General features: G+C 53.3%; 5 protein-coding genes across 5 annotated transcripts; 4 read left to right on the top strand and 1 right to left on the bottom strand.

Annotated features, from left to right (window-relative positions):
* Positions 1-5,339: 5,339 nt before the first annotated feature.
* Positions 5,340-7,212, top strand: PODANS_7_7300 (uncharacterized protein; the record flags this gene model as incomplete). Its single annotated transcript, XM_001908053.1, has 5 exons — positions 5,340-5,480; positions 5,545-5,734; positions 5,791-6,246; positions 6,316-6,546; positions 6,602-7,212. 5 exons carry the CDS (start codon positions 5,340-5,342, stop codon positions 7,210-7,212), a joined length of 1,629 nt encoding a protein of 542 aa, XP_001908088.1.
* Positions 7,213-11,039: 3,827 nt separating this feature from the next.
* On the top strand, positions 11,040-11,555 carry PODANS_7_7290 (uncharacterized protein; the record flags this gene model as incomplete). Its single annotated transcript, XM_001908052.1, has 3 exons — positions 11,040-11,065; positions 11,151-11,314; positions 11,380-11,555. 3 exons carry the CDS (start codon positions 11,040-11,042, stop codon positions 11,553-11,555), a joined length of 366 nt encoding a protein of 121 aa, XP_001908087.1.
* Positions 11,556-11,723: 168 nt separating this feature from the next.
* Positions 11,724-13,025, bottom strand: PODANS_7_7280 (uncharacterized protein; the record flags this gene model as incomplete). The annotated part of the gene is made up of 1 exon (XM_001908051.1): positions 11,724-13,025. One exon carries the CDS (start codon positions 13,023-13,025, stop codon positions 11,724-11,726), a length of 1,302 nt encoding a protein of 433 aa, XP_001908086.1.
* A 1,754-nt stretch (positions 13,026-14,779) lies between these two features.
* On the top strand, positions 14,780-15,496 carry PODANS_7_7270 (uncharacterized protein; the record flags this gene model as incomplete). Its single annotated transcript, XM_001908050.1, has 1 exon — positions 14,780-15,496. One exon carries the CDS (start codon positions 14,780-14,782, stop codon positions 15,494-15,496), a length of 717 nt encoding a protein of 238 aa, XP_001908085.1.
* A 208-nt stretch (positions 15,497-15,704) lies between these two features.
* On the top strand, positions 15,705-18,086 carry PODANS_7_7260 (uncharacterized protein; the record flags this gene model as incomplete). The annotated part of the gene is made up of 1 exon (XM_001908049.1): positions 15,705-18,086. One exon carries the CDS (start codon positions 15,705-15,707, stop codon positions 18,084-18,086), a length of 2,382 nt encoding a protein of 793 aa, XP_001908084.1.
* Positions 18,087-18,854: the final 768 nt, after the last annotated feature.

Here is an 18,854-nt window from a genome sequence, read left to right as displayed (position 1 = left end):
ACAGTTTCCTTCGGCAATCAACACCAGATGGACAGGACACGCCGACTGGGTTTGTAGCACAGCAGACATCGGGAAAATAGGAGGGACGGATGAGTGGTTGAGATATTCACAATGGACGGACCCAGACTCGAAGATTAGGCGGTACGTTGAATTGCCCTTTGGGGTGGGTTACACAGGTGCCCAGGCTACCGTCGAGTTGAAAGCGTGCTGTGGGAGCACAAAAAGGGGTTGGCCATCGAGGACAAGGTGATCCTAGGCATAGCTGTCGTGATATGCCTGGATGTACATACTTGACAGTGCGCGTTGCAACCGAGCAAAGAGGCGGGCGATGATCAAGACGACTGGCGTCGGAAGTCGTAAGCTGCTCTCAGTTAGACCCTCTCGTGTCTCATCCAAGTCGAACCGATGAGCTTATCAGGAAAACAAATCGTTGACAAGACCTTTTGCTGCGTGCTGCGTTGTTGGCGATGTTGATCTAGCTTGTTCGGCGTCTACTAGTGAAGGAGCTATGCAAAGGTCGTTGGTGCGCATCAAAGACCGAGAGGTTCGGACTCTTGTAGCAATGCCTGGTGTTGGTGTTGCAAGTTGCGAAGGGTACGCTTGCCGTGGCTATCGATGTGCCCTGCGTTGTGGAACCAGCCAGGAGATGCATGAGCGCAGCGTCAGCACTGTGAACCATCGTGGTGAGCGTTGCGGTCGTGGTATGGACGCAACCAACAGGTGCTCCAATGCTGAAACCTCGGAACCAGCTGGGACAAGACGGCTACGGACTACCATGTTGGGCCAACCTCCTCCCCAGGTTGGGAGGTCGATAGCACACCATCTCGCGAGTAAGACGCCAGCTGTCTGAAGCCCTGATGTCAGAGCCAGATACATATTTCCAGCCGCGCCCGCTCTGGCTGCTTCTGACACTTCGCCTGCCAAAAATGATCCTTCTAGTGTTGGCTGGAAGGCTGGATCCTTCGCTGTCGGAAGCAATGATTTTCCGTGGTGTTTTCCTCCGAGAGGTTACGGAGGTTACCACCAACTCGGTAACAGCCCAGTTGCACTAACCAGTGGTGATTGATGATGGTCGAAAAAGGCTTGCCAGCCACCGTCTTGTTTGTGCGCGCCATTTCCGCCGTCAGGCTGATTCATAGCCAGTTGGATCGCCGTGGCATTTCTCACCATGCAAGAGAAACAGAAAGGGGAATAGCCATAGAAACACGTCGGTCCGCTACAAGTTTGTTTGTGTAACTTATCCTCTGGCCGCTTGGGCCACCCCTAGTCTGTGGCTGTCAAAACCTGGGGGGAAAGGGCTGCTTTTCATGCCGCTGATTGGTTGACTTGGGCAAGATGTGGTTGGACGAAGAAACATAGGGACCTGTCGAGATCTGGACCGGGAGGCTTGGCTTTGGTGATGACCAGCATGTACAGTCTGTATCTGTGCCCAATGCATGCGACGACAGCAAGACATGTTGGTTGACGGCGGTTGCTGTTTCAAGAGGAGGGGAAGCCACAAACTGTGGCCTGGCTGATCTGGTGGCGTCTGATAGGGCAGACTGCCCGAGATGTGCTGCAAAGGAGCCTGTATGGAGGGGGGGGTAATCGCAGGTGGTTGGCAGGCAGTCAATGCCAGCCAGGATCGGAGGACATTTCTCCTTTCTGAGAGCTGTGGAAATCCACGACGAGCCAGCGAGATTCCATGCCCAAAAGAAATGATGGCGTCTGGCGGTCAGAAAACGATGAGGTCAACGATGGACGTCCGAATGCTGGTCCCGAGAGAGTGGTTTCATTTCCACCGAGGAATCCTGGCGGCTGGGCGTGGTGAGAACCAACTGTAGCACCATGTCCTCCAAAGAGGTAAACCGACCCCGCAAGAATTGGCAAGAAACAGCAGAGATTGTCGGCCAATGCTGTCAAATGCGGTTTTCGTCAAGTTGACCAGAGACGGCGGACGGGTGGGCAAGGGCCGTTCCGGCAATCTGGTACCGCGCATCTGACAGCAGGTTAGAAGTGAGATATGAGGAGACGAAGAAGTGGTGAAGTTGGCCAGAGCCGGAGACTCGTCGAGGCCATGATTAGGTAATCAGAAAACCGGCAGTTGCACTGGTTGCAAGTCTGACCCAGCAGGAATATTCCCCTTTGATAAGGAAATGTAACGACGGGAAAAGATAAGGCAGCAGATAGATGGCAGTTATAAAAGTCGAGGTAGTGGGGGTAGCTTCCTCTCTCTCTCTCCATGAAGTAAGGTGCTCCTGCCTTTCTCCTGTTGTTCCTGTCTTTGGTGAGGTGCCCTGGTTGTTCCCGTCTCGGGTGTTCCTTCCAAAGTTGCTCGATTGCGTTAGAGGTAGGTGCTGCCCAACGGTTGAGTGTGGTGTGGTCAGCACGCACTCTCCTGGTGCAATTGCAGCTCTGGCATCGATGCGGTTATATGTTATTTTTTGCCCAGTTGTCACTGGGCAATTGATTTCTGATGATAGAAGGTGTTTGGCCTGAAAATGCACCATTAGGCTATGCTCGGGTACGGTACACAGCGGTTGGCGGAGACCGGTCGAGTCGAATCAGCAGCGTCACATCAAAAGCCTGACAACCTGGAAGCGCAACAATGCAGAAAGAGCAGAATTCGGCGACAAGTGCATCCCTTGATTTCCCCATCCATCTTGCTGCTTACTGCGTGCATCTCTGGCCGCAGCATGGCAGCAGTTGGGCAGGTCACCTAAGCGATGATTAATGCTCTAGCCTGCTTCGTGAGGGAGAGCAGAGTTGGGCATCTGTTGGCGGAGATGGAGATCTTAGATTGTGCACAACAAGGAGCATACCGAGGTATTGATCATCGCCCCATATCCACTGGCAGGATGACTGTGTCCTTGGCAATGCGCGTCAAATCGTTTGGGCATCTCGGTATCTGCCTGAGGAGCAGAGCACAGCATAGAAGAGGGCATCATCTGTCATGATAAACTTTTGACACTTTCATCAGACAATTGGCTCGTGCTCTCGACGACTCCACCTCGCCGAAGCTGTCGCGCCTTCTTTGGGAAGCTGTTTCCGGGATCCAGGAAATCGCGAACTCCCGCAGTCGGTGGACCCCCGTAGCTAACCCCGGCCCCGGCCCCACAGGGACGGGATCTACCTAACCTGGCGGAAGCTTGAGGAGCTTGAGGAGCTTGGACCTTTACCAGGTATCCAGGAGCAGCTCGACGGCTGACGCCTCATCATTTTGTCTCACCTCTCTCCTCACCAGGCCAGCACCTAACAGTACGAATACAGTGCTCCTACAACTGTGCCGACAGTCGGCCGTCCCTCGTGTTGGTTGCTCTGCGAGATTTAGGACTGCCAGGGGCAGCATACATTGCGATATCACCACGGCCTCTGCCATCATGTCAAGAAGGTAGGACATGAGGTATATGGAATGTATCAGGCCCTTAATCAGTACATGTTTACTTAGGTGCCACAGATCACAGAGAGGTCAAGCTCCCGTGGCACTTATCGCATCGTAATAACGGTGTTGCCGCCTGGTGGACAGCAAGAGTAAAGTCGAACACGGGCTGGGGGGCTGTCTTGCAACATGGACCCATGCTGGCTGAGGCCATGGCTGAATCGTCGGCGTTTGGCACACCCCCTCACCACCACCACCACCACCACCCCCACCACCACCACCGTCGTCGTCTCTCCCAGACCCCGCTGCACGCTCCCGATATACATGCAACTACAGTGCGACCCGACACTCCCAAGGTCCCAATCGAGTCGCCTTGAGAGCAAAGCCCGCTGCCGCTGCAGTCCGTCCTGCAGTGCCTGGCCACCCTGCAGTTGGGCTGCCAAGTTCAAACTGGCTATCGAGTCGAACAATCACCCACTCGTTTGTCCGCTGTCGTACTCTCTCGCCCTCTGTGCTGCCGTCTGTGGTCCCAACCCCAACAGCCTACCGATTCGAAGCCTCAAATCAAATGCCCAGAAATTTGTAGCTGTTAACTGTTTTTTTCTGTGTGACAAGCGGTCGATCCCTTCTATATTTTCCTCCCCCGTCTCCTGCCTCCTTTTTGGGAAGCACTCTCTCTCTGGTCTAGCATTGTTTCGACACCTGCATGAACCCACGACAAGCCCAACTCGACATACTGACTGTTCCTCTGACACCACCGGAACTCTCTCACCATACACACACTAGCCCTCACCACCCACACGCTCTTCAACAAGAGCGGAGCCAGTCACCTCCAACACCAAGCCTCTAGGCTCGGCCCTGCTCGTGGTGATCACCAGCTCGGCAGCAGAGTGACAGCTGCTTATTGCATACATTTCTGCATGCACTCGATCTGCCATTTCTTGCGCTCTCCCCCACGATCGTCAGGACTATCGTCTTCAGGAACCACCGTGTTGGGAATTTTCAAAACCACTGTCTGTTCCGTCTAGGCCGGCCTGCTCCCGCCACCTTTTCGTGTTCTGCTTGTCGTTAGCCGCTGCTTTTTCGAGGTTCCTTGCGCCCAAGGATCCAGGCTGGATTCAGGACCAGCTTCTTGAAAGGCAGGGGGCGCCCTCCTTACCCGCATACATACGTATTTCTACACACTATATACACTTTTGTTTTTACCCACACACCCACATGCACGCACCTTCTCACCTCCACATTGACATCAGCATCCTGCACCCACATCAGCTACGTTGAGGGTCCAGCCACTGGTGGATATTAGACGGAAGAGAACCGCCGTTGACTGGTGAGTCCTGACCACCAGAGTGTCTCATGCGACTTGCAGACAACAAAGACTGACCGTGGTCCATCTCCCACCCAGGAGTTCGCAGCCCCAATCTCACACTTGTGTTTGAGACCAGCACCCCAGTGTCTCCACCTCCAGCATCAATATCGCAAACAGCACTGAAATTGCTCCCTGACAAGCAGCCATCGACCTTCTTTGTGGCCCAGCCATTACTGTTCCCATCAGAGCTGTCATTGGACTACCCAGGGACTCTGGCTGTTTGGTCCCCCTCCCGTCTCCATCTCGGCCACCAGCACGTTGCCTTCCGTTCCATCCGATCATCAGGAATACCCGTGGCTTCCCTAACCTTTGGCACCGTTGACCAACGTCTGCTCGCCTGCAATAAGTTGACGGCGTCTTGACAAGCCTCCTCTCTCTGCTAAACACTAGCAAGGGTTCCTTCACCTTCAGGCTCTGTCGCTATCACAACCATCCAACAAAGGCTGTCTGACCACCCCCCCCCCCCCCTACCCCCCCCTGGGCACAAGTGATTGGGTGCCAACGGATATATCAGCGTGAAGCCCCCCAGACCCATCTGATTCCAGCACTGTAACACCTCCAACCTCACCTAGCACCATCACAACTTTGAGCTCAAGTCGACTCACCGCAATCATGGTTAATACTCACAGCCATGTCTATCCCCGACCTGCTCATCCAAGGCAAGCGTGGCAACCAGAAAGAGCCGGTCTGATGCCGGCTCCAGGGGATGGCCGTTACCTGGCACCAGATTCTGTCAGGACAGTGCCTCCTGCAGTACGTGTCTAGAACTGAATCTCATCTCCTCTCTTCCTGAAAACAGGAACTAACAGTGTTGCAGACAGTTGGCAGAGCGTTGCGAGAAGTCTGCCACATCAACCACAAGAACTTCTTTCTTGCAGTTACCCTCGAGAATGGCGAGCACGCTTTTTTTTCCGGTCCAGAGAATGTCGATGCGGTAGATGCTAGCAGGATGTTCCACATGAACATCTTCCTGCAGTATCAGCAAGGAATACCCCCACACGCATCAAGTACGGAACCTCATCCATGTCATCTTTCATTCCGATGTATGCTAACACGATTGCAGGAGAGACTGGCCCTCTTCAGGGAGATTATCCTGGTAATGATCTCTATTATGCGCATGCTGTAGGCCCATACGGTCGTCACGACAGAGGATATGATCATGACGAGTTTGATCATGGCGCTGCCTCCCAACGCAGGAAACGCCCACGACGGGCCAGAGCACCACGGTCGTTGGAGGAGGAGGAGGTGGCTACCGTCACTGCCGGGTCGAGGAAGACCACCATCATGATTGGAGATTCGGATGTTGTGCGGGCCTTTTATGAACGTCGTTTTCGGCTCTGTCACCAGATCCTCTGCCGGTGCATCGCCAAGGCCTTTGTGAAGCTCATGGAGCCCAAAAAGCAGACGAACCATCCTTATACAAAGGGTCAAGAGGCGGCACCAAGGTGGTGGCCAAATGACTATGGTCCTAACAGAGTGCTTCTGAGGCACAAGGAACCGGATCACATCAAGAAAGAAGGTCTGTGTACCATCATACTCTTGGGTATCTGAATCTGAAAGAACGCCAGGTTGCTAATATTTTGAATAGAGCGTGTGCACCTGCTGACCCATATCCTCCGCATGCTTACTGAGCCGAATCATAAGCAACACGAGGACATTCGGTCGCAACATCTGACTGTGGCCAAGCTGGAGGAGGCTGCTATGGATGCTGCCGCCTCTTTCTTCAATGCCTCGGGGGAGAACATGAAGAAGAAACTGTGGCTCAAGGAGGCGTTTAAGGTAGCAAAGGCGGAGGAGAAGCTCAAGAGGGGTGAGATAGGTGAGTGCTGAGCAAACTGAGGCACTGAGTTTCTGATGATTAACATGTCCTGCAGACCCCACCACCCAAATCTTCGTGACGGCGGACAACCACGAGCCCGAGGACGACGACGACGATGGGGATGAGGCCGAATACGAGCGGGTCAAGCGTGAGGAGGATACCGGTGATGCCCCGGACCCCATCGCCCGAACCATGTCTGTCCAGAGCTACGGAAGCGACATGGCGATGCGCAATGCTCATCCCGGTCCCGCAATCGTGCATACCGATTTGGCACCAACACAGCAAAACTATGTGGAAGGAGTTTCCCTGACGGTTGGCGGGCCACCTCATCTGGCCAGTCCAATGCAAGAGGTTGACAACAGCCGCCGAGCCATGTACGGATCTGCTGCCGATTTTGGAGGATCGACCGGACCGGCGACGCTGTATCCGACTCAGTGGCAACACAATCCGGCGGCTCAGACGACGGCGTCGGGGATGTATACATACACGCAAGCGCAACCGGCACATACATCGCACGGTTATCCGACTCATGAGCAAGCCCCGTCTTTGCAGCCCCAATCCTATTTGACGTCGGGATATGAGACGCTGCCGGGTTCTCACACTCTATATCGTAATAACAGTTACCTATCGCCGACGGGGAGATTTCCCAGAGACGGGTCACAGTAGCCATGGGACGATAGGTGGGGGTTAGGGGATGCACAACAACAATAACAACAACTTTGCACAAATGGGTGGTTGACTGCTTTTGGGTATCTTGACAGGCAAAACGGAGACTGATGTGGACAACAGCACAGGAGATGGGTGAAGTGGGTTGATTGGGTTGATTCGGGTTTTCTCTTCTTGAGCGTGGCGCTACAGATTGATGACTGCCATTTTCTTTTTTACATTCAGGAGCACAGTTTGGGTTTGCAGCTTTCTTGGGGGTTCAGCAACAGCGAATTTTGTCCTTTGCCTTCTATCAGTTTTTTGCGGTTAAGGCGCAAAGTAACATCGCTTGCTCCGGGTGAGCAGTCGGGTGGATTGGATAGAGGGGATCGATCTTTTTGCATGAGTTTGTTTCTTTCCTTGGGTATTCTGATGCTGGTCTGTTGCACTTTTTTCTTTCTCGGTAATAAATTCCCGTCTGTTCAAAGGGGCTCTTGACATGGGGGATGGGGGGCTTAGTGTTGGGACCTTTTGCATTGGGGGGGAATTGTTTATGGCTGTTATGAAATCTTGTTTTCTTCTTCTTCTTCTTCTTCTTCTTCTTCTTGCTATGGGGTGGATAAGGGACATTTTCTCACAAGTGTGTCGATTTGTGTGTTTGTTTGTTTTTGGCTTTGTGCAATGGGATAGTTTAGGGGAGGGGAGAGAGGGGGAGGGGGGTTAATAAGGGTAGTGTGAGTTAGTTGAATAAAGAGAGTTCTGTTGAGAGTGGGAGTCTAAAGAGTGTTGGTGGCTATCCACTGTTGACATCTTGTGGGATGCTTGGTGCGGAAGGCCAGGCAGAACTCATTGACCTGCTGGCATGCCATGGACAAGAATAACCGGTTCTGTCAGGCAGAAAAGGCGTAATGATAGAGAGTGAAATATCTCTTTTAAAGGCATACAGATTATCTTTTAAAGAATTACAAACTATCTTGAAAACCTACAAGCTATCTTTAGAGGAATTTTGATTGCCTAGGTATCTTTTCATGCGTGGTTCAGGATGATGCTATCTTGTGTTGGTTTTATTTACAGAGCTAGTAGTTATTTTGCCCACAGCGGTTTTGGCTTGGTCATGCATGGATGGTCTTTGGGAAATTTCAACTGGTATTGAGACTGGTTGTACAAAGCTGGGAAGATATGTGGAGTGCGGGCAAAATGAAAAAAAGAGGGGGGGGGCCGTAATGTGACGTGTGATATTTTAAAGGTGGGGGGGGGGGTGGGGGGGGGTTTTCTTTGTTTACTTTTGGGTGGGGTTTTGGCTGGGATAATGTTGGGGTGGGGTTGGGAGGGCTGACTGCTTGGGTAGTTGCTTGGTAGGGAAGGGTTTGGGTGTTATTGATAGCCTGTTGTTCTTGTTTACGGTTTCTTTGAGAGAGAGAGGTTATACGAAGTAAGGGGTGAGGGTGGTGGTGGAAGGGGGTTAAAGATGGTGGTGGTGTTGATGATGTGGGATTCCTTTGTGGTGGTGTTTCACCACTGGTGTAATTGACTTGAGGCTTGACAAAGAGGTGGGTAAGGGACGGGGATTGGTCTGAAAAGGGGGGTGTGATTCAACGTTTGAAGGGGGCTGGGGGGTTTGCCTGTATGCAGAACCATCCTTTCTTTTCCTTTCAGGTTACCCAGTTGGGGGTGATCATCATGGTAGCTTCTTATCTCAACTTTCCCAGATGACATTTATGTCTCTCCCCGGCTATCACCTTCCCCCGGTTTTGAAGGCTCGTGGATCATCAAGATGTATGTCGATCGATCGTAACCCTCCCTGCCTACCAACTCACATGCCTAGAATAACATTATCAAAGAAGCAAAGTAGAATCACGCATATTTGTAGGAGGGTAGTATAGCATCTCGGCCCCTCTCTCGGTCCGAAAAACACTTCCAGTGTGGTGTGTGTGTGTGTGCCTGGAAGGGTCGAGGAGAAGTTGATGAAAGCACTGGATAAGGATGAAAAGCCTTTGCATATTTTGCGTACTCTATCTTCCGGGATCGCATATGCATCCTGCTCCTAACCGTTCTCTGTGTGGGGGGCTTAGATGGGGGCTTACCTAGGGAACCTCGGTTTGAGCTTCTCCGGTTCAACATCCAAGCTGAATGATAGGTAAGGCATGTCCGATTTTTCGGGGGCTCGGCCGAGGCCTGGCGGAAGGAAACATGATATGACACAGGGGGTGGGGTGAGAGTTGTTATTTATGAGTTCAGAGATGTGATCTATCTTCTGACTAGGCAAGAGGCAAGAGGCAAGAGGCAAGCAACAGATACGAAGGGGGGCGGGCGGCGTTGGGAGTGTGTGTTTTCATGAGATGCAGAGGCGGGAGGCTCATCGTACGATCTGATAGTTTTTTTCTTCTTTTTCTTTTTTTGCCTGGGGCGAGGTCGGTTGCTGCAGAAAGTTTGAGTGTAAGTAGGGAGGTTATTCCGAAGGCATGCAGACTCTGGTTCTTTGGTTATGGGGAAAGAAGAAGAAAGGAGAAACTACCTAAGGTTGTGCACCGAGCTTGAAGAGACAGACGAATCTGACCCCCACTCTTGAAGAAACCCAGTTGGTTTGGGGAAGTAGTAAGATTAAACAAAATATATCGCGAGGCGTATTTCATGTAAGTGATGGTGTGGAAAGTGCGGGTGAGAGTTTCCTGGTTGCTGGAATTTTGATGTGGCTTGCCTCTAGGGAGAAAAACTTGACAAAGCCAAGACGGGGATGGGAGCCGGGGACACACAGGAAGTTGAGCAAATCCTGTCGCAAGAACGGGGGAATTTTGAAGCCGGTGAGCCGGACGTGGAAGGAGGTGCAGGGAGCAAACGGGTGCTTGCATGTGAGCTAGTCTGGGGGCTGCATGACGAGGTACAAACTTGGACTTGAAGACTTTTGAGGCGGAGGAATCAACTTGTACTTGATACCTAGATCATGGCTGAGCTGTTTCGGCTCGCTTGAAAAGTGCACTTTTGAGGCAGGCTGTGATGAATGGGGGCGTGTGTGTGGATGGTTTGTGCAGATGTAAACATCGCGCTGGCCGATGTTAGCTAGCCTCTGGATGGCAAAGGTTATGTAACGTGGTATGCTGTCGTTTCACATACTCTAATTCTAAATGAGATGACGTCTTTTTTGAAGAACTGTGCACGGCATAAAGCATGTGACAGGAGGCCGAGTTGACTTGTCTTGGAAAGAGCGAACTGAGGACAGTAGAGCTCAATGTGCAATGAGATGAAAGTCTGCTCTTGATTTATGAGTTGTCCGTCCTCTGGGTATTGTACAAAAAAGATATCGACCCGAAAGACTCGATCAAAAGAGTGGCAAACTCGAGGTTTTCCCTGGTAACAATAGACAAACGGAAGAAGAGTAGTGACCTGACGGACTTGAGAGGTCGAAGTGAAAGCTCATTTCTGATGGTCCATGGATTTCCTTCATCTCCTTCACCGTCACAGCAGGGCGCATAATTTTCACATAAATAAAGCGAATAAGGACTCTGAGAAAGTTGGGAAATGAGATTTACTCATGTATTCGGTCCTCGAAAGTTTGTTGCCTCATGTGTGTTCGAAGCCAGATTGAAGCCGAGTACATTGCTCAGCCTGTTGTTATATTGGCCCTGGGCTCCGGGTGATTTGATATGCTGCGCTTCATTTCATGTTCTGATGCTCAGATTTTCAACTACCCGCCAGCTCTGTGAGGCGATGGTAGTACCGACCTCGGGAATAGCCTCATTCCCTTGCAAATGCTGACCCTTTCAACTCGGGTCCGCGGAGCTCACCAACACCAATCAACATGACTTGAATCTGAGTCGACATATGATCAAGAGTGTAAACTCAGATCTTGAATGCCGCAGCGACAAAATCCTTCGAGGTGAGAATAAATAGCGTGTGAAAACGCCCCGCAAACTTCCAGTATTCTCATCATCAATCCAACCTCAACCATCACATCTTCTTAGGCTATATACCAAACACTACCGCTTTATACCGCTTCAACCACTGTCAAAATGGTCAAATTCACCACCGCCGTCTCCCTTTATCGCCCTCACCATGGCCCCGGCCGCTCTTGCCAAAAACTGCAAGGGTAGCCTGATGTACTGCGGACGCGGACTGCTCAACAAGGGTCAGTGACCATAACCTAGCTTCTTCATTACCTGATGAGACAGCTAACATATCGCCTTCGTGTAGGCAACTACTATGACCAAATCATCGAGGCTCTCCAGGGCTCTGGCCAGCCGAGTGATTCTGCCCATGTCAATAACTCCTTGTTCTTTTGCAAGAGTGATGGAAACATCATTTTCCAGGCCTTTTGCCGGACTAGCGGGTGCATCAATGGTGGTGCTTATCACAGTGATTACTGCTAGGTCCCAACTCAAGGGTGGTTTTGGGATGGTGGGGTGGGAGACTTCGCAACGGGGCAGTGGTGAGCGAGGAGGATTGTAGTGACGACATGGTTTCTGTAGTGTCAATAAAGATGTTCTCCCTTCCATCTTGAGATTTTCAAGATCAGTGAAACAACCACCGTGTCGACCTTAACCCTGGGTTTCTTTTGGTGCTGTCTCATCATCACTGGCTTCATCTCCATCTTCTTTTTCATCACCATCGACTTCATCACCGGACGACCCTTCATCCTCCTCATCAACATCCTCCTCCTCCTCCACCTCCTCCTCACCGCTTTCCCCCCACCCCTCAAACTCCTCCTCCTCCTCCTCTTCCTCACTCTCCTCCTCCTCCTGCTTCCTTTTCTTCCCCTGCCCTTGTCCAGGCTTCTCCCCCTCCTGCTTCCTATTCTTCCCCTGCCCTGGTCCAGCTTTCTCCCCCTCCCCCTTCCTCACAAAAACAAAACTCCTGCTCTCCCTCCTCTCCCCCTTCCAAGCCCTCTCGCTCACCTCCCCCGTCTTCTTGTTCCTCACCACCCCCAACGTCCTAGCATGCGCATAACCCGGGTACGCCCCCGCCTGAAACCTGAAACTCCTCTCCACCTCCAACCCGGCATGTCGCGCCAGGTCACGGATATTCCACAAGGTATACGGCTCCCCCTCAAACAACGTGACGATAATCTTTCCCCTTGGCGCCAAATGAAGTAGAGCCCGGCGGAAAAAACCAACCATCATCTCCTGATTCGCTCTCACTTGTCGGTTGACATCTTTTGACTTGCCGCCGATGTGGGGAAAGTTGAAGATTATGCGGGAGAAGGATTGGGATTTGAGGGAGAGTTTGGTGGCGTCGATGTTGTAGAGGAGTTTGTTGTTGTTTGGTGGGGAGTTTGGGTGGGCGTTTGGGGGGGATAGGAGGAGGGAGATGTTTTTGTCGACGTGGGGGTATTTTTCTTGGAGGGCGGGGAGGGAGGGTTCGAAGACGGTGGAGGTTAGGGCGGTGCATTTGTGGTGGGAGGATAGGGAGGCGGAGAAGGAGAGGTCGGCTTCGCCTAGGAGGAGGATGGTGTCGGTTGGGGTAAAGGGGATGATGGGGGCGGATTGGGAGGGTTGATGGTGTTTTTTCTTGGGTTTATTGGATTGTTGTTGTTGGGGGCGATTTTGGGAGGTTTTCTGTTTCTTGGAGGGGGGACCTTGAGGTTGAGATGGTTTTTGTTTTTGCTGGGAGATGGCTGATTTGAGGGCCTCTTGGAGGCGGCCGCGTTTCTTAGCCATTTGTGAGCTGAGATTCAGTTTCTTTGGGATATAAAAAGTCGTTGGATGGGATTCAGAAGCTGTCGTAGTCGATATCGGGCCGGAGGTGGACGGACGTAACGGGGCGACTCGGCGATCTGCCGGGAGACGGAGGAGATGATGGATGGCAGAAAAAAAGGCTGGGTCCCGGCAGGCAAGCGGCATGGTTCCAGCCGCACAGGCGCGCGGCAGTGGGGTTGCACTGGGCTCTTAGCGCCAAGCCGGCCCCGGAAGCTGCTTGAAAAGTGGGTTTGCCCGTTTTGGGGCTCCGCAGAACCCCTTTGTCCATTTTGCCGGCCCTGGTTTGAGGAAATGCTGGCAACAGGACTTGAGATATGGAAGACATAGGTACGAAGTAGATCGTGAGTTTAATCAATGGCCGAGAGATATGCTTAATAAATCAGATTGAAATCTATTTGAAGATCCGTATGTATCTGTGAGTGGTCGCCGTTCTCGTGAGTGACGGGAGCGCCCTTGAAGCAGCCGGATCCACTGGCCCGCGCTCTTCAACGGCGAACCCGGCAATGGGGATTTGGTCATTTCAAATTCAGCAAGCAGCCAATACTCACCGGGCACCCGGACGTCGGGGAACTCACAGGAAAGCGAGGTCCGAGACTGATATGTGCGTCAGAGGAGCCGACGCAGACCAGGTGATGTGCAGATGCCAGACAGGCTGCTGGGCCGCAATGTCATTGACAGCTCATTCAATCTCGGGATCAGGGCGGGCTGCCAGTTCAATGTGGTACAACTGTGTTTCTGGGCAATATTTCACCGCCTTGGTGCCTGAACCAATGGCATTATAGCATATGCCACATTCACACTCTGTAGAAACGCATAAACATCTTCGGGCGAGGCTGTTGCAGCTGTCAGAGCACTGACACCAACGTGGCCCGTTGCAGAATTTGATTTTTGCAGTCGAAGTCCTCCTCCCGTCCGCGCCACGATGCCGGGGGTTGATGACGAGACAGTCCCCAGATCTTATCGGAGCTAGCAGCTACCAGATACCCCTCTGAATATTCACTACACACTTGTAGCCCCTAGCATCGAGAGAGTTTGCAAAGACATACGACCAATTTTTGTAAGCTGTTGTGAACGGTTGCGACTAGTTCCTGATTGGGAAGTCAATGCGGCGCTGTGATTGGCTGTTTCGTCGGTTAAGCCTCGGTGGAGCAACCCAAGGCTGGACTCCCTTTTGGCTTGGCCTCCAGCGGACACAGTGCGGGCTCAGTGTGCTCTGGAAATGCAGCACGCTCAGCACAGGCCTGCTTCGTGGTCCACTGTCTATTATTCCCATCCTTTACAGGTGAAGGACAACACCAGCCACGACTTCACGGCCGCGTCCCTGGTTCCAGACGGCCAGCAGCAATTGCATCAGAATCTCTTGTCTCTCAGCTTTCTTCTGATTATATTTTCCCCTTCTCTTACCTGGTGTGTCGCCACTGCGCCGCTGTCATTACTTGACCCTCGCTGGTACCCTACCCTGAGCCGCTGCTGCAAGCAGTTTGCACCAAGAGAGCGACTCTGCCAACCCTTTCTTCACTCACACCCGCCACAGCTGCTTGACCAAAAGCCACAAACCAACCAAACTGCCTACATCTGGTGACACACTGGATAACCTTCGTCCTGCCCTCTTATACTTGGATCGAGGGAATCATCATCTGGAGAAGTCTTTGATCTTTCGACATCGACAGGTTTTTTTTCGTCTTTTGCATCACGGCTGCTTGGCTTTCCCCCGGCCTCCCGGTTTTTACATCTACACGGAGCAAGCTTTGGTCTGTCATCGACCGACTTGCACCGCCGATTGACGACATTTGCTATTGTTCATTTATATACGACTCATCCTCCCATATTCACCCAGCACCGGTGGTCAGAGCTCAGGTATTCACCTGCTATTGTTTACAGTTGCCGAATGGAGAGCAATGGACATTGAGCAGCACCGCTCACACCTGGCATCGCCCATTACAAATTCTCACCCAACTCTCTCTTTTCCCACACCTACTTCTTTTACCTCGACTCCCATACAACGGAAACTCGTCATTCATGAGATGCCATCCAAATCCGTCAACAACATGAACTTGCAGCAGAGCTTCTCCTCTGTTGCCGATGCCCTAGAGGCTGAAGACACCATGTCTGATATCATCCCACAGCAACCTTCGACTTCCACCCGCGCCGCCCCAACCAGTACCCGAGCTCGTGGAGGCCGCGGTCGTGGCGGCTCCCGCGGAGGCAGAGGTCGTGGTGGCAAGTCATCACAACCGAAAGCTCCCGCCGGTCGCGGTCGTCGTCAGAAACTTTATGAGGACAGCAAAGTACAAGCTGCCCACGAGAGAGCGCAGGAGCTGAAGCAGGCCTGGGGCGTGCTCTCCAAGTTAGTCAAGCCAGCAGCCCAAGAGATCGCCGACAGGTCGATCAATCAGCTTCTTGAAGACCCTGGTGTCGTTGAGAGAGTACCCGAATTCGACGTCGCTCAAAAGTTCCTGAAGCAGCGATACGAAGACACGCTCAGCCAGAATGATCGAATTCTCGAGATGAGCCGTCAGATGGCCCAGCGTGTTTATGAAGGCGAGGTCGAAGCAGCCAGAGCTTCATATGCCGTAAGTTTTCATCTTTACTTCCATACACACAGCATTCACTAACAGATATGTTTAGCGCCAGGTGGAAGAGATGCAGGAGGAGCGTCTCGGTGAGCTTCTTCAACAGCTCGACCGTTTCGAACACCAATACAACCTCAAACTTCCCGTCGATGTATGTTTCCTTTCTTGCGCTCACCTCTGTTCATATTTTTCTAACCATGACTAGTATCCTCCGCCACGTGACGAGAGCTACACCTATAAGTCCATCACAATGGCCGAGAGAGATGCCCAAGGAGTCTTTCATGAGGAACGCGATGGTGTTGAAGTCCCCTTCCCTGGTACTAAGCTTAGAGATCTTATGGTCAAGCCGCCCACCATGCCCCTGGAGTCTTTGAAAAGAAAAGCCGATGGCCAACCAGACGGTCAGCCAGCTTCGAAGCTCCTTCAAACCGCCAAGGACGAAGATGCCATGCGTCAGTTGCCACGCCACACGGCTGGCCTTTTGGGTGCAGCTGAAGCGCTCGAAGATACTGTCGCCACTCCACCAGATTCCGCCTCCAATGCTGCCACGCCGCTGCCCGAGCCTGCCGGAGACATTGCTGAGGTGCGCGGGCAGCGCCGAACTTCCGCCGAGCCCAACCCCGCCGACGGACCCGAACTGCCCCTTCCGCGCGGAGCTCTCGACCCGGATGAGTACGGCGTTCGCCTCATTGTACGCCGCAATAACAAGGCTGAGAACCCCAATAACCGCATCATGGTACCAAACCTTTTTGAGTGGGACGATCTCGATATTGGTTTCCGCGATTCGACCAACTCTGCTGAGAAGGGCGCCACCAAAGCTCGTCGCGGCAAATATTGGCAGAAGCCCAACTCCAACTACATGTTCATCGACCGTCGTGTGGGAATTTGGGATTCCACTGAGGCTGCTGGCGAGCTTCCTGAAGCCGAGGTGAAGAAACACAATCTTCACCCAAAGTACGGCATCTTTTTGCCCTCCTCCACCAATCTCCAAGAGTCGCCCAAACCTGTCGTCGACCCATGGAAACCGGTCGTGCTGGTTCCCCCAAATGGGGAGCTTATCCACGCGTCTCGGACCATCCCAGCTGCGAAAGCCGACCGAGCCTTCAGCAAGCTCGAGGCAAAGCTGGAAGGGAAGAAAAAGTTCTCGGCCTTGCTCAGTCATATTTGTGAGCAAGAAGGAGTTGAGGAGGAGGAGATCACTCCGTCAGCGGAGGAGATTGAAGGGTTGCGGCGAGAGGAGCTGGCGGCGAGGGGCATGGACCCCAACACGGTGTACCAGCCCTCGCCGGCGCCACCCACTCCCGCGCCCGAGCCCGAGCCCGAGTCCACGCTGGAGCAGGCGGCTGGCTTTGGCCAGTTCGCCGATGACATGCTCCGTGCTGCGGCGGTTCTGGAGGACGACGAGGCGCGAGACCTCGCGCGCGAGCGTGAGGAAGAAGCTGCTCGAACGGTGAAGAGCGCCGCTTCCAAACCGTACGACGCGGTGCGGGACGCGCTCGGGTTCGACAACTCCTCGGTCCCGGAGGATACCACTGGCCTGGATGTTCTCGCACACATTGCGATCCGAGAACATGAGGCAACGGCTCACATCGACCCTCGGATTTACAATCCGATGCAGGTCGATGGTCTGGCACGCGACCATCGCCAGTATGGTTCGCACGTTGACTACCAGCCCAGTGAGTATCCTCCGCCGCCCGAGGAGTACCATGGTCCACCGATGTCTGAGGGCTACCATGGGCTGAGTATGCCCGGTCACTATGCCAGTGAGCCGGCCAGAGGAGATTTTCTCCGTACGGCACTGAATCCCCAGTCGCCGGTATACCCTCCACCACCTGCCCCGCCACAAGACTACCCGGCTAGCCAACTTTCTGGCGGTAGGACACCGTTTGCACCCCAAGGGCAAGGTGTAGGCTTACCAGCCTTACGTCCTATGCGCAGCCTATTGAACGACAGCCCGCCCCCTCCTGAGCAGCATAGTCCAGTTCCTCAACACGGTAGCATGGTGATGACGAACAGCGGCGCCTTTTACCCAGTCGGGCCTAGTCGTCCTTTTCATAACGGCTATTCCGTACCGGAGCCTCAGCACCATCTACAGCCTCTGATGCCCGCTCCTGGTCCTGGACCTCTCCAGGCACCACCCATGGCTGGCCCGCCTGGCACGCAACAGCTCGCACCTCGCCCTCCTAGCCCCTCGACTGCATATCCAGTCTCGCCACCCTATCATACACCGATCGCACCAGCTCCGGCGCCGGGTGTTCATGCCCCTATTCTTCCCGCTGCTACTCAACCTCCCATGCAGTCATCTCACTCTCGACCTGGAAGCTCCTCTGCCTCGGCCCCTCCCCCTGCTTCCGCTGCCGGTTCAGCAGCGTCGTCTAAATACCGCAAGCTAGAACCTGCGCCGACGCCACCTCATCGTATGACCTACTCGGCCAACGGGCAAGAGCTGCGTACTGTACAGTTCGACTATCGTGAGGCTATCAAGGACTATTCTGCTGTAGAAGCTCCCCCTAGAAGTGGTCCAACACAGATTCGTGGATGGACTCACCAAAACATCCGCAAGGGCCCCAAGCCGAGCTCCTCCCGCGGCGATGCCAACGCTAACCCGCCAAACGCTGACGAATCCGCCTAGAAGGCGCGATTTGAAGGTGAGACGAAGACGAACAAGCGCGTCAGCGAGATTGTCAACGAAGAGAGAACCTTCAAGAGAACCCGGAGAACACCCGCCGCGGAAGCCCATCTGGCTGATGTTCACGCCTCACAGTCGTCGAAGAGAGGTGTTCCTGCCGGTATGACAGGCGTTTTCTCCATCGACCAAGGGATACAACGTGGCGAAAGGGGCCCATCAAAGGTCAACACAGGGGTAGAGGATGCCGGCAAAGGTGTGTCGGTCATGGAATCCAGCCTCCGTTCCACCCTGCCGTGTATCAAGCAGACTTTGGAGACCATTCCTGAGGAACCACGGCGTTCACCGAAGATTATAATTCGGTGGTCTAGCAAGACACCCTCTCCGGAGGAAGATAAGAAGCCATCGTCAAAGATTATACTTCGGCAGCTAAGCAAGACCCCTTCCGAGGAAGAGGTAAAGGTCGAGCCCGTCAAGAAGAAAACGATCATCAAGCTCAAGTCGCCGGTCAAGAAGACTCCCTCTGCGGAGGTGAAGCCAGCAGAAGAGCCAGAGGCCGAGCCAATAAAGAAGAAGACGATGATTAAGCTTAAGGTGCCGGCCGAGAAGACTCCCTCCTCGGAGGATGGGTCGATACTTGAGCCCCTGAGACCTTCTCTGCTTCCGCGGCCTCGTAGGGAGCCGTCTCCTCCCCCAGGACAGGCCTCGCCTGTTGCTCCTACGTCGACGCAACCGGCTCACTCATATGGCTTGAGGAGCCGTCGCCCTCGGGTC

Source organism: Podospora anserina, chromosome 7, assembly GCF_000226545.1.
Source record: "Podospora anserina S mat+ genomic DNA chromosome 7, supercontig 1".
Classification (NCBI taxonomy): Eukaryota; Fungi; Ascomycota; class Sordariomycetes; order Sordariales; family Podosporaceae; genus Podospora; species Podospora anserina.
The sequence above is the reverse complement of the archived record's forward strand: the minus strand, read 5'-3'. Positions and strand labels throughout refer to the sequence as shown.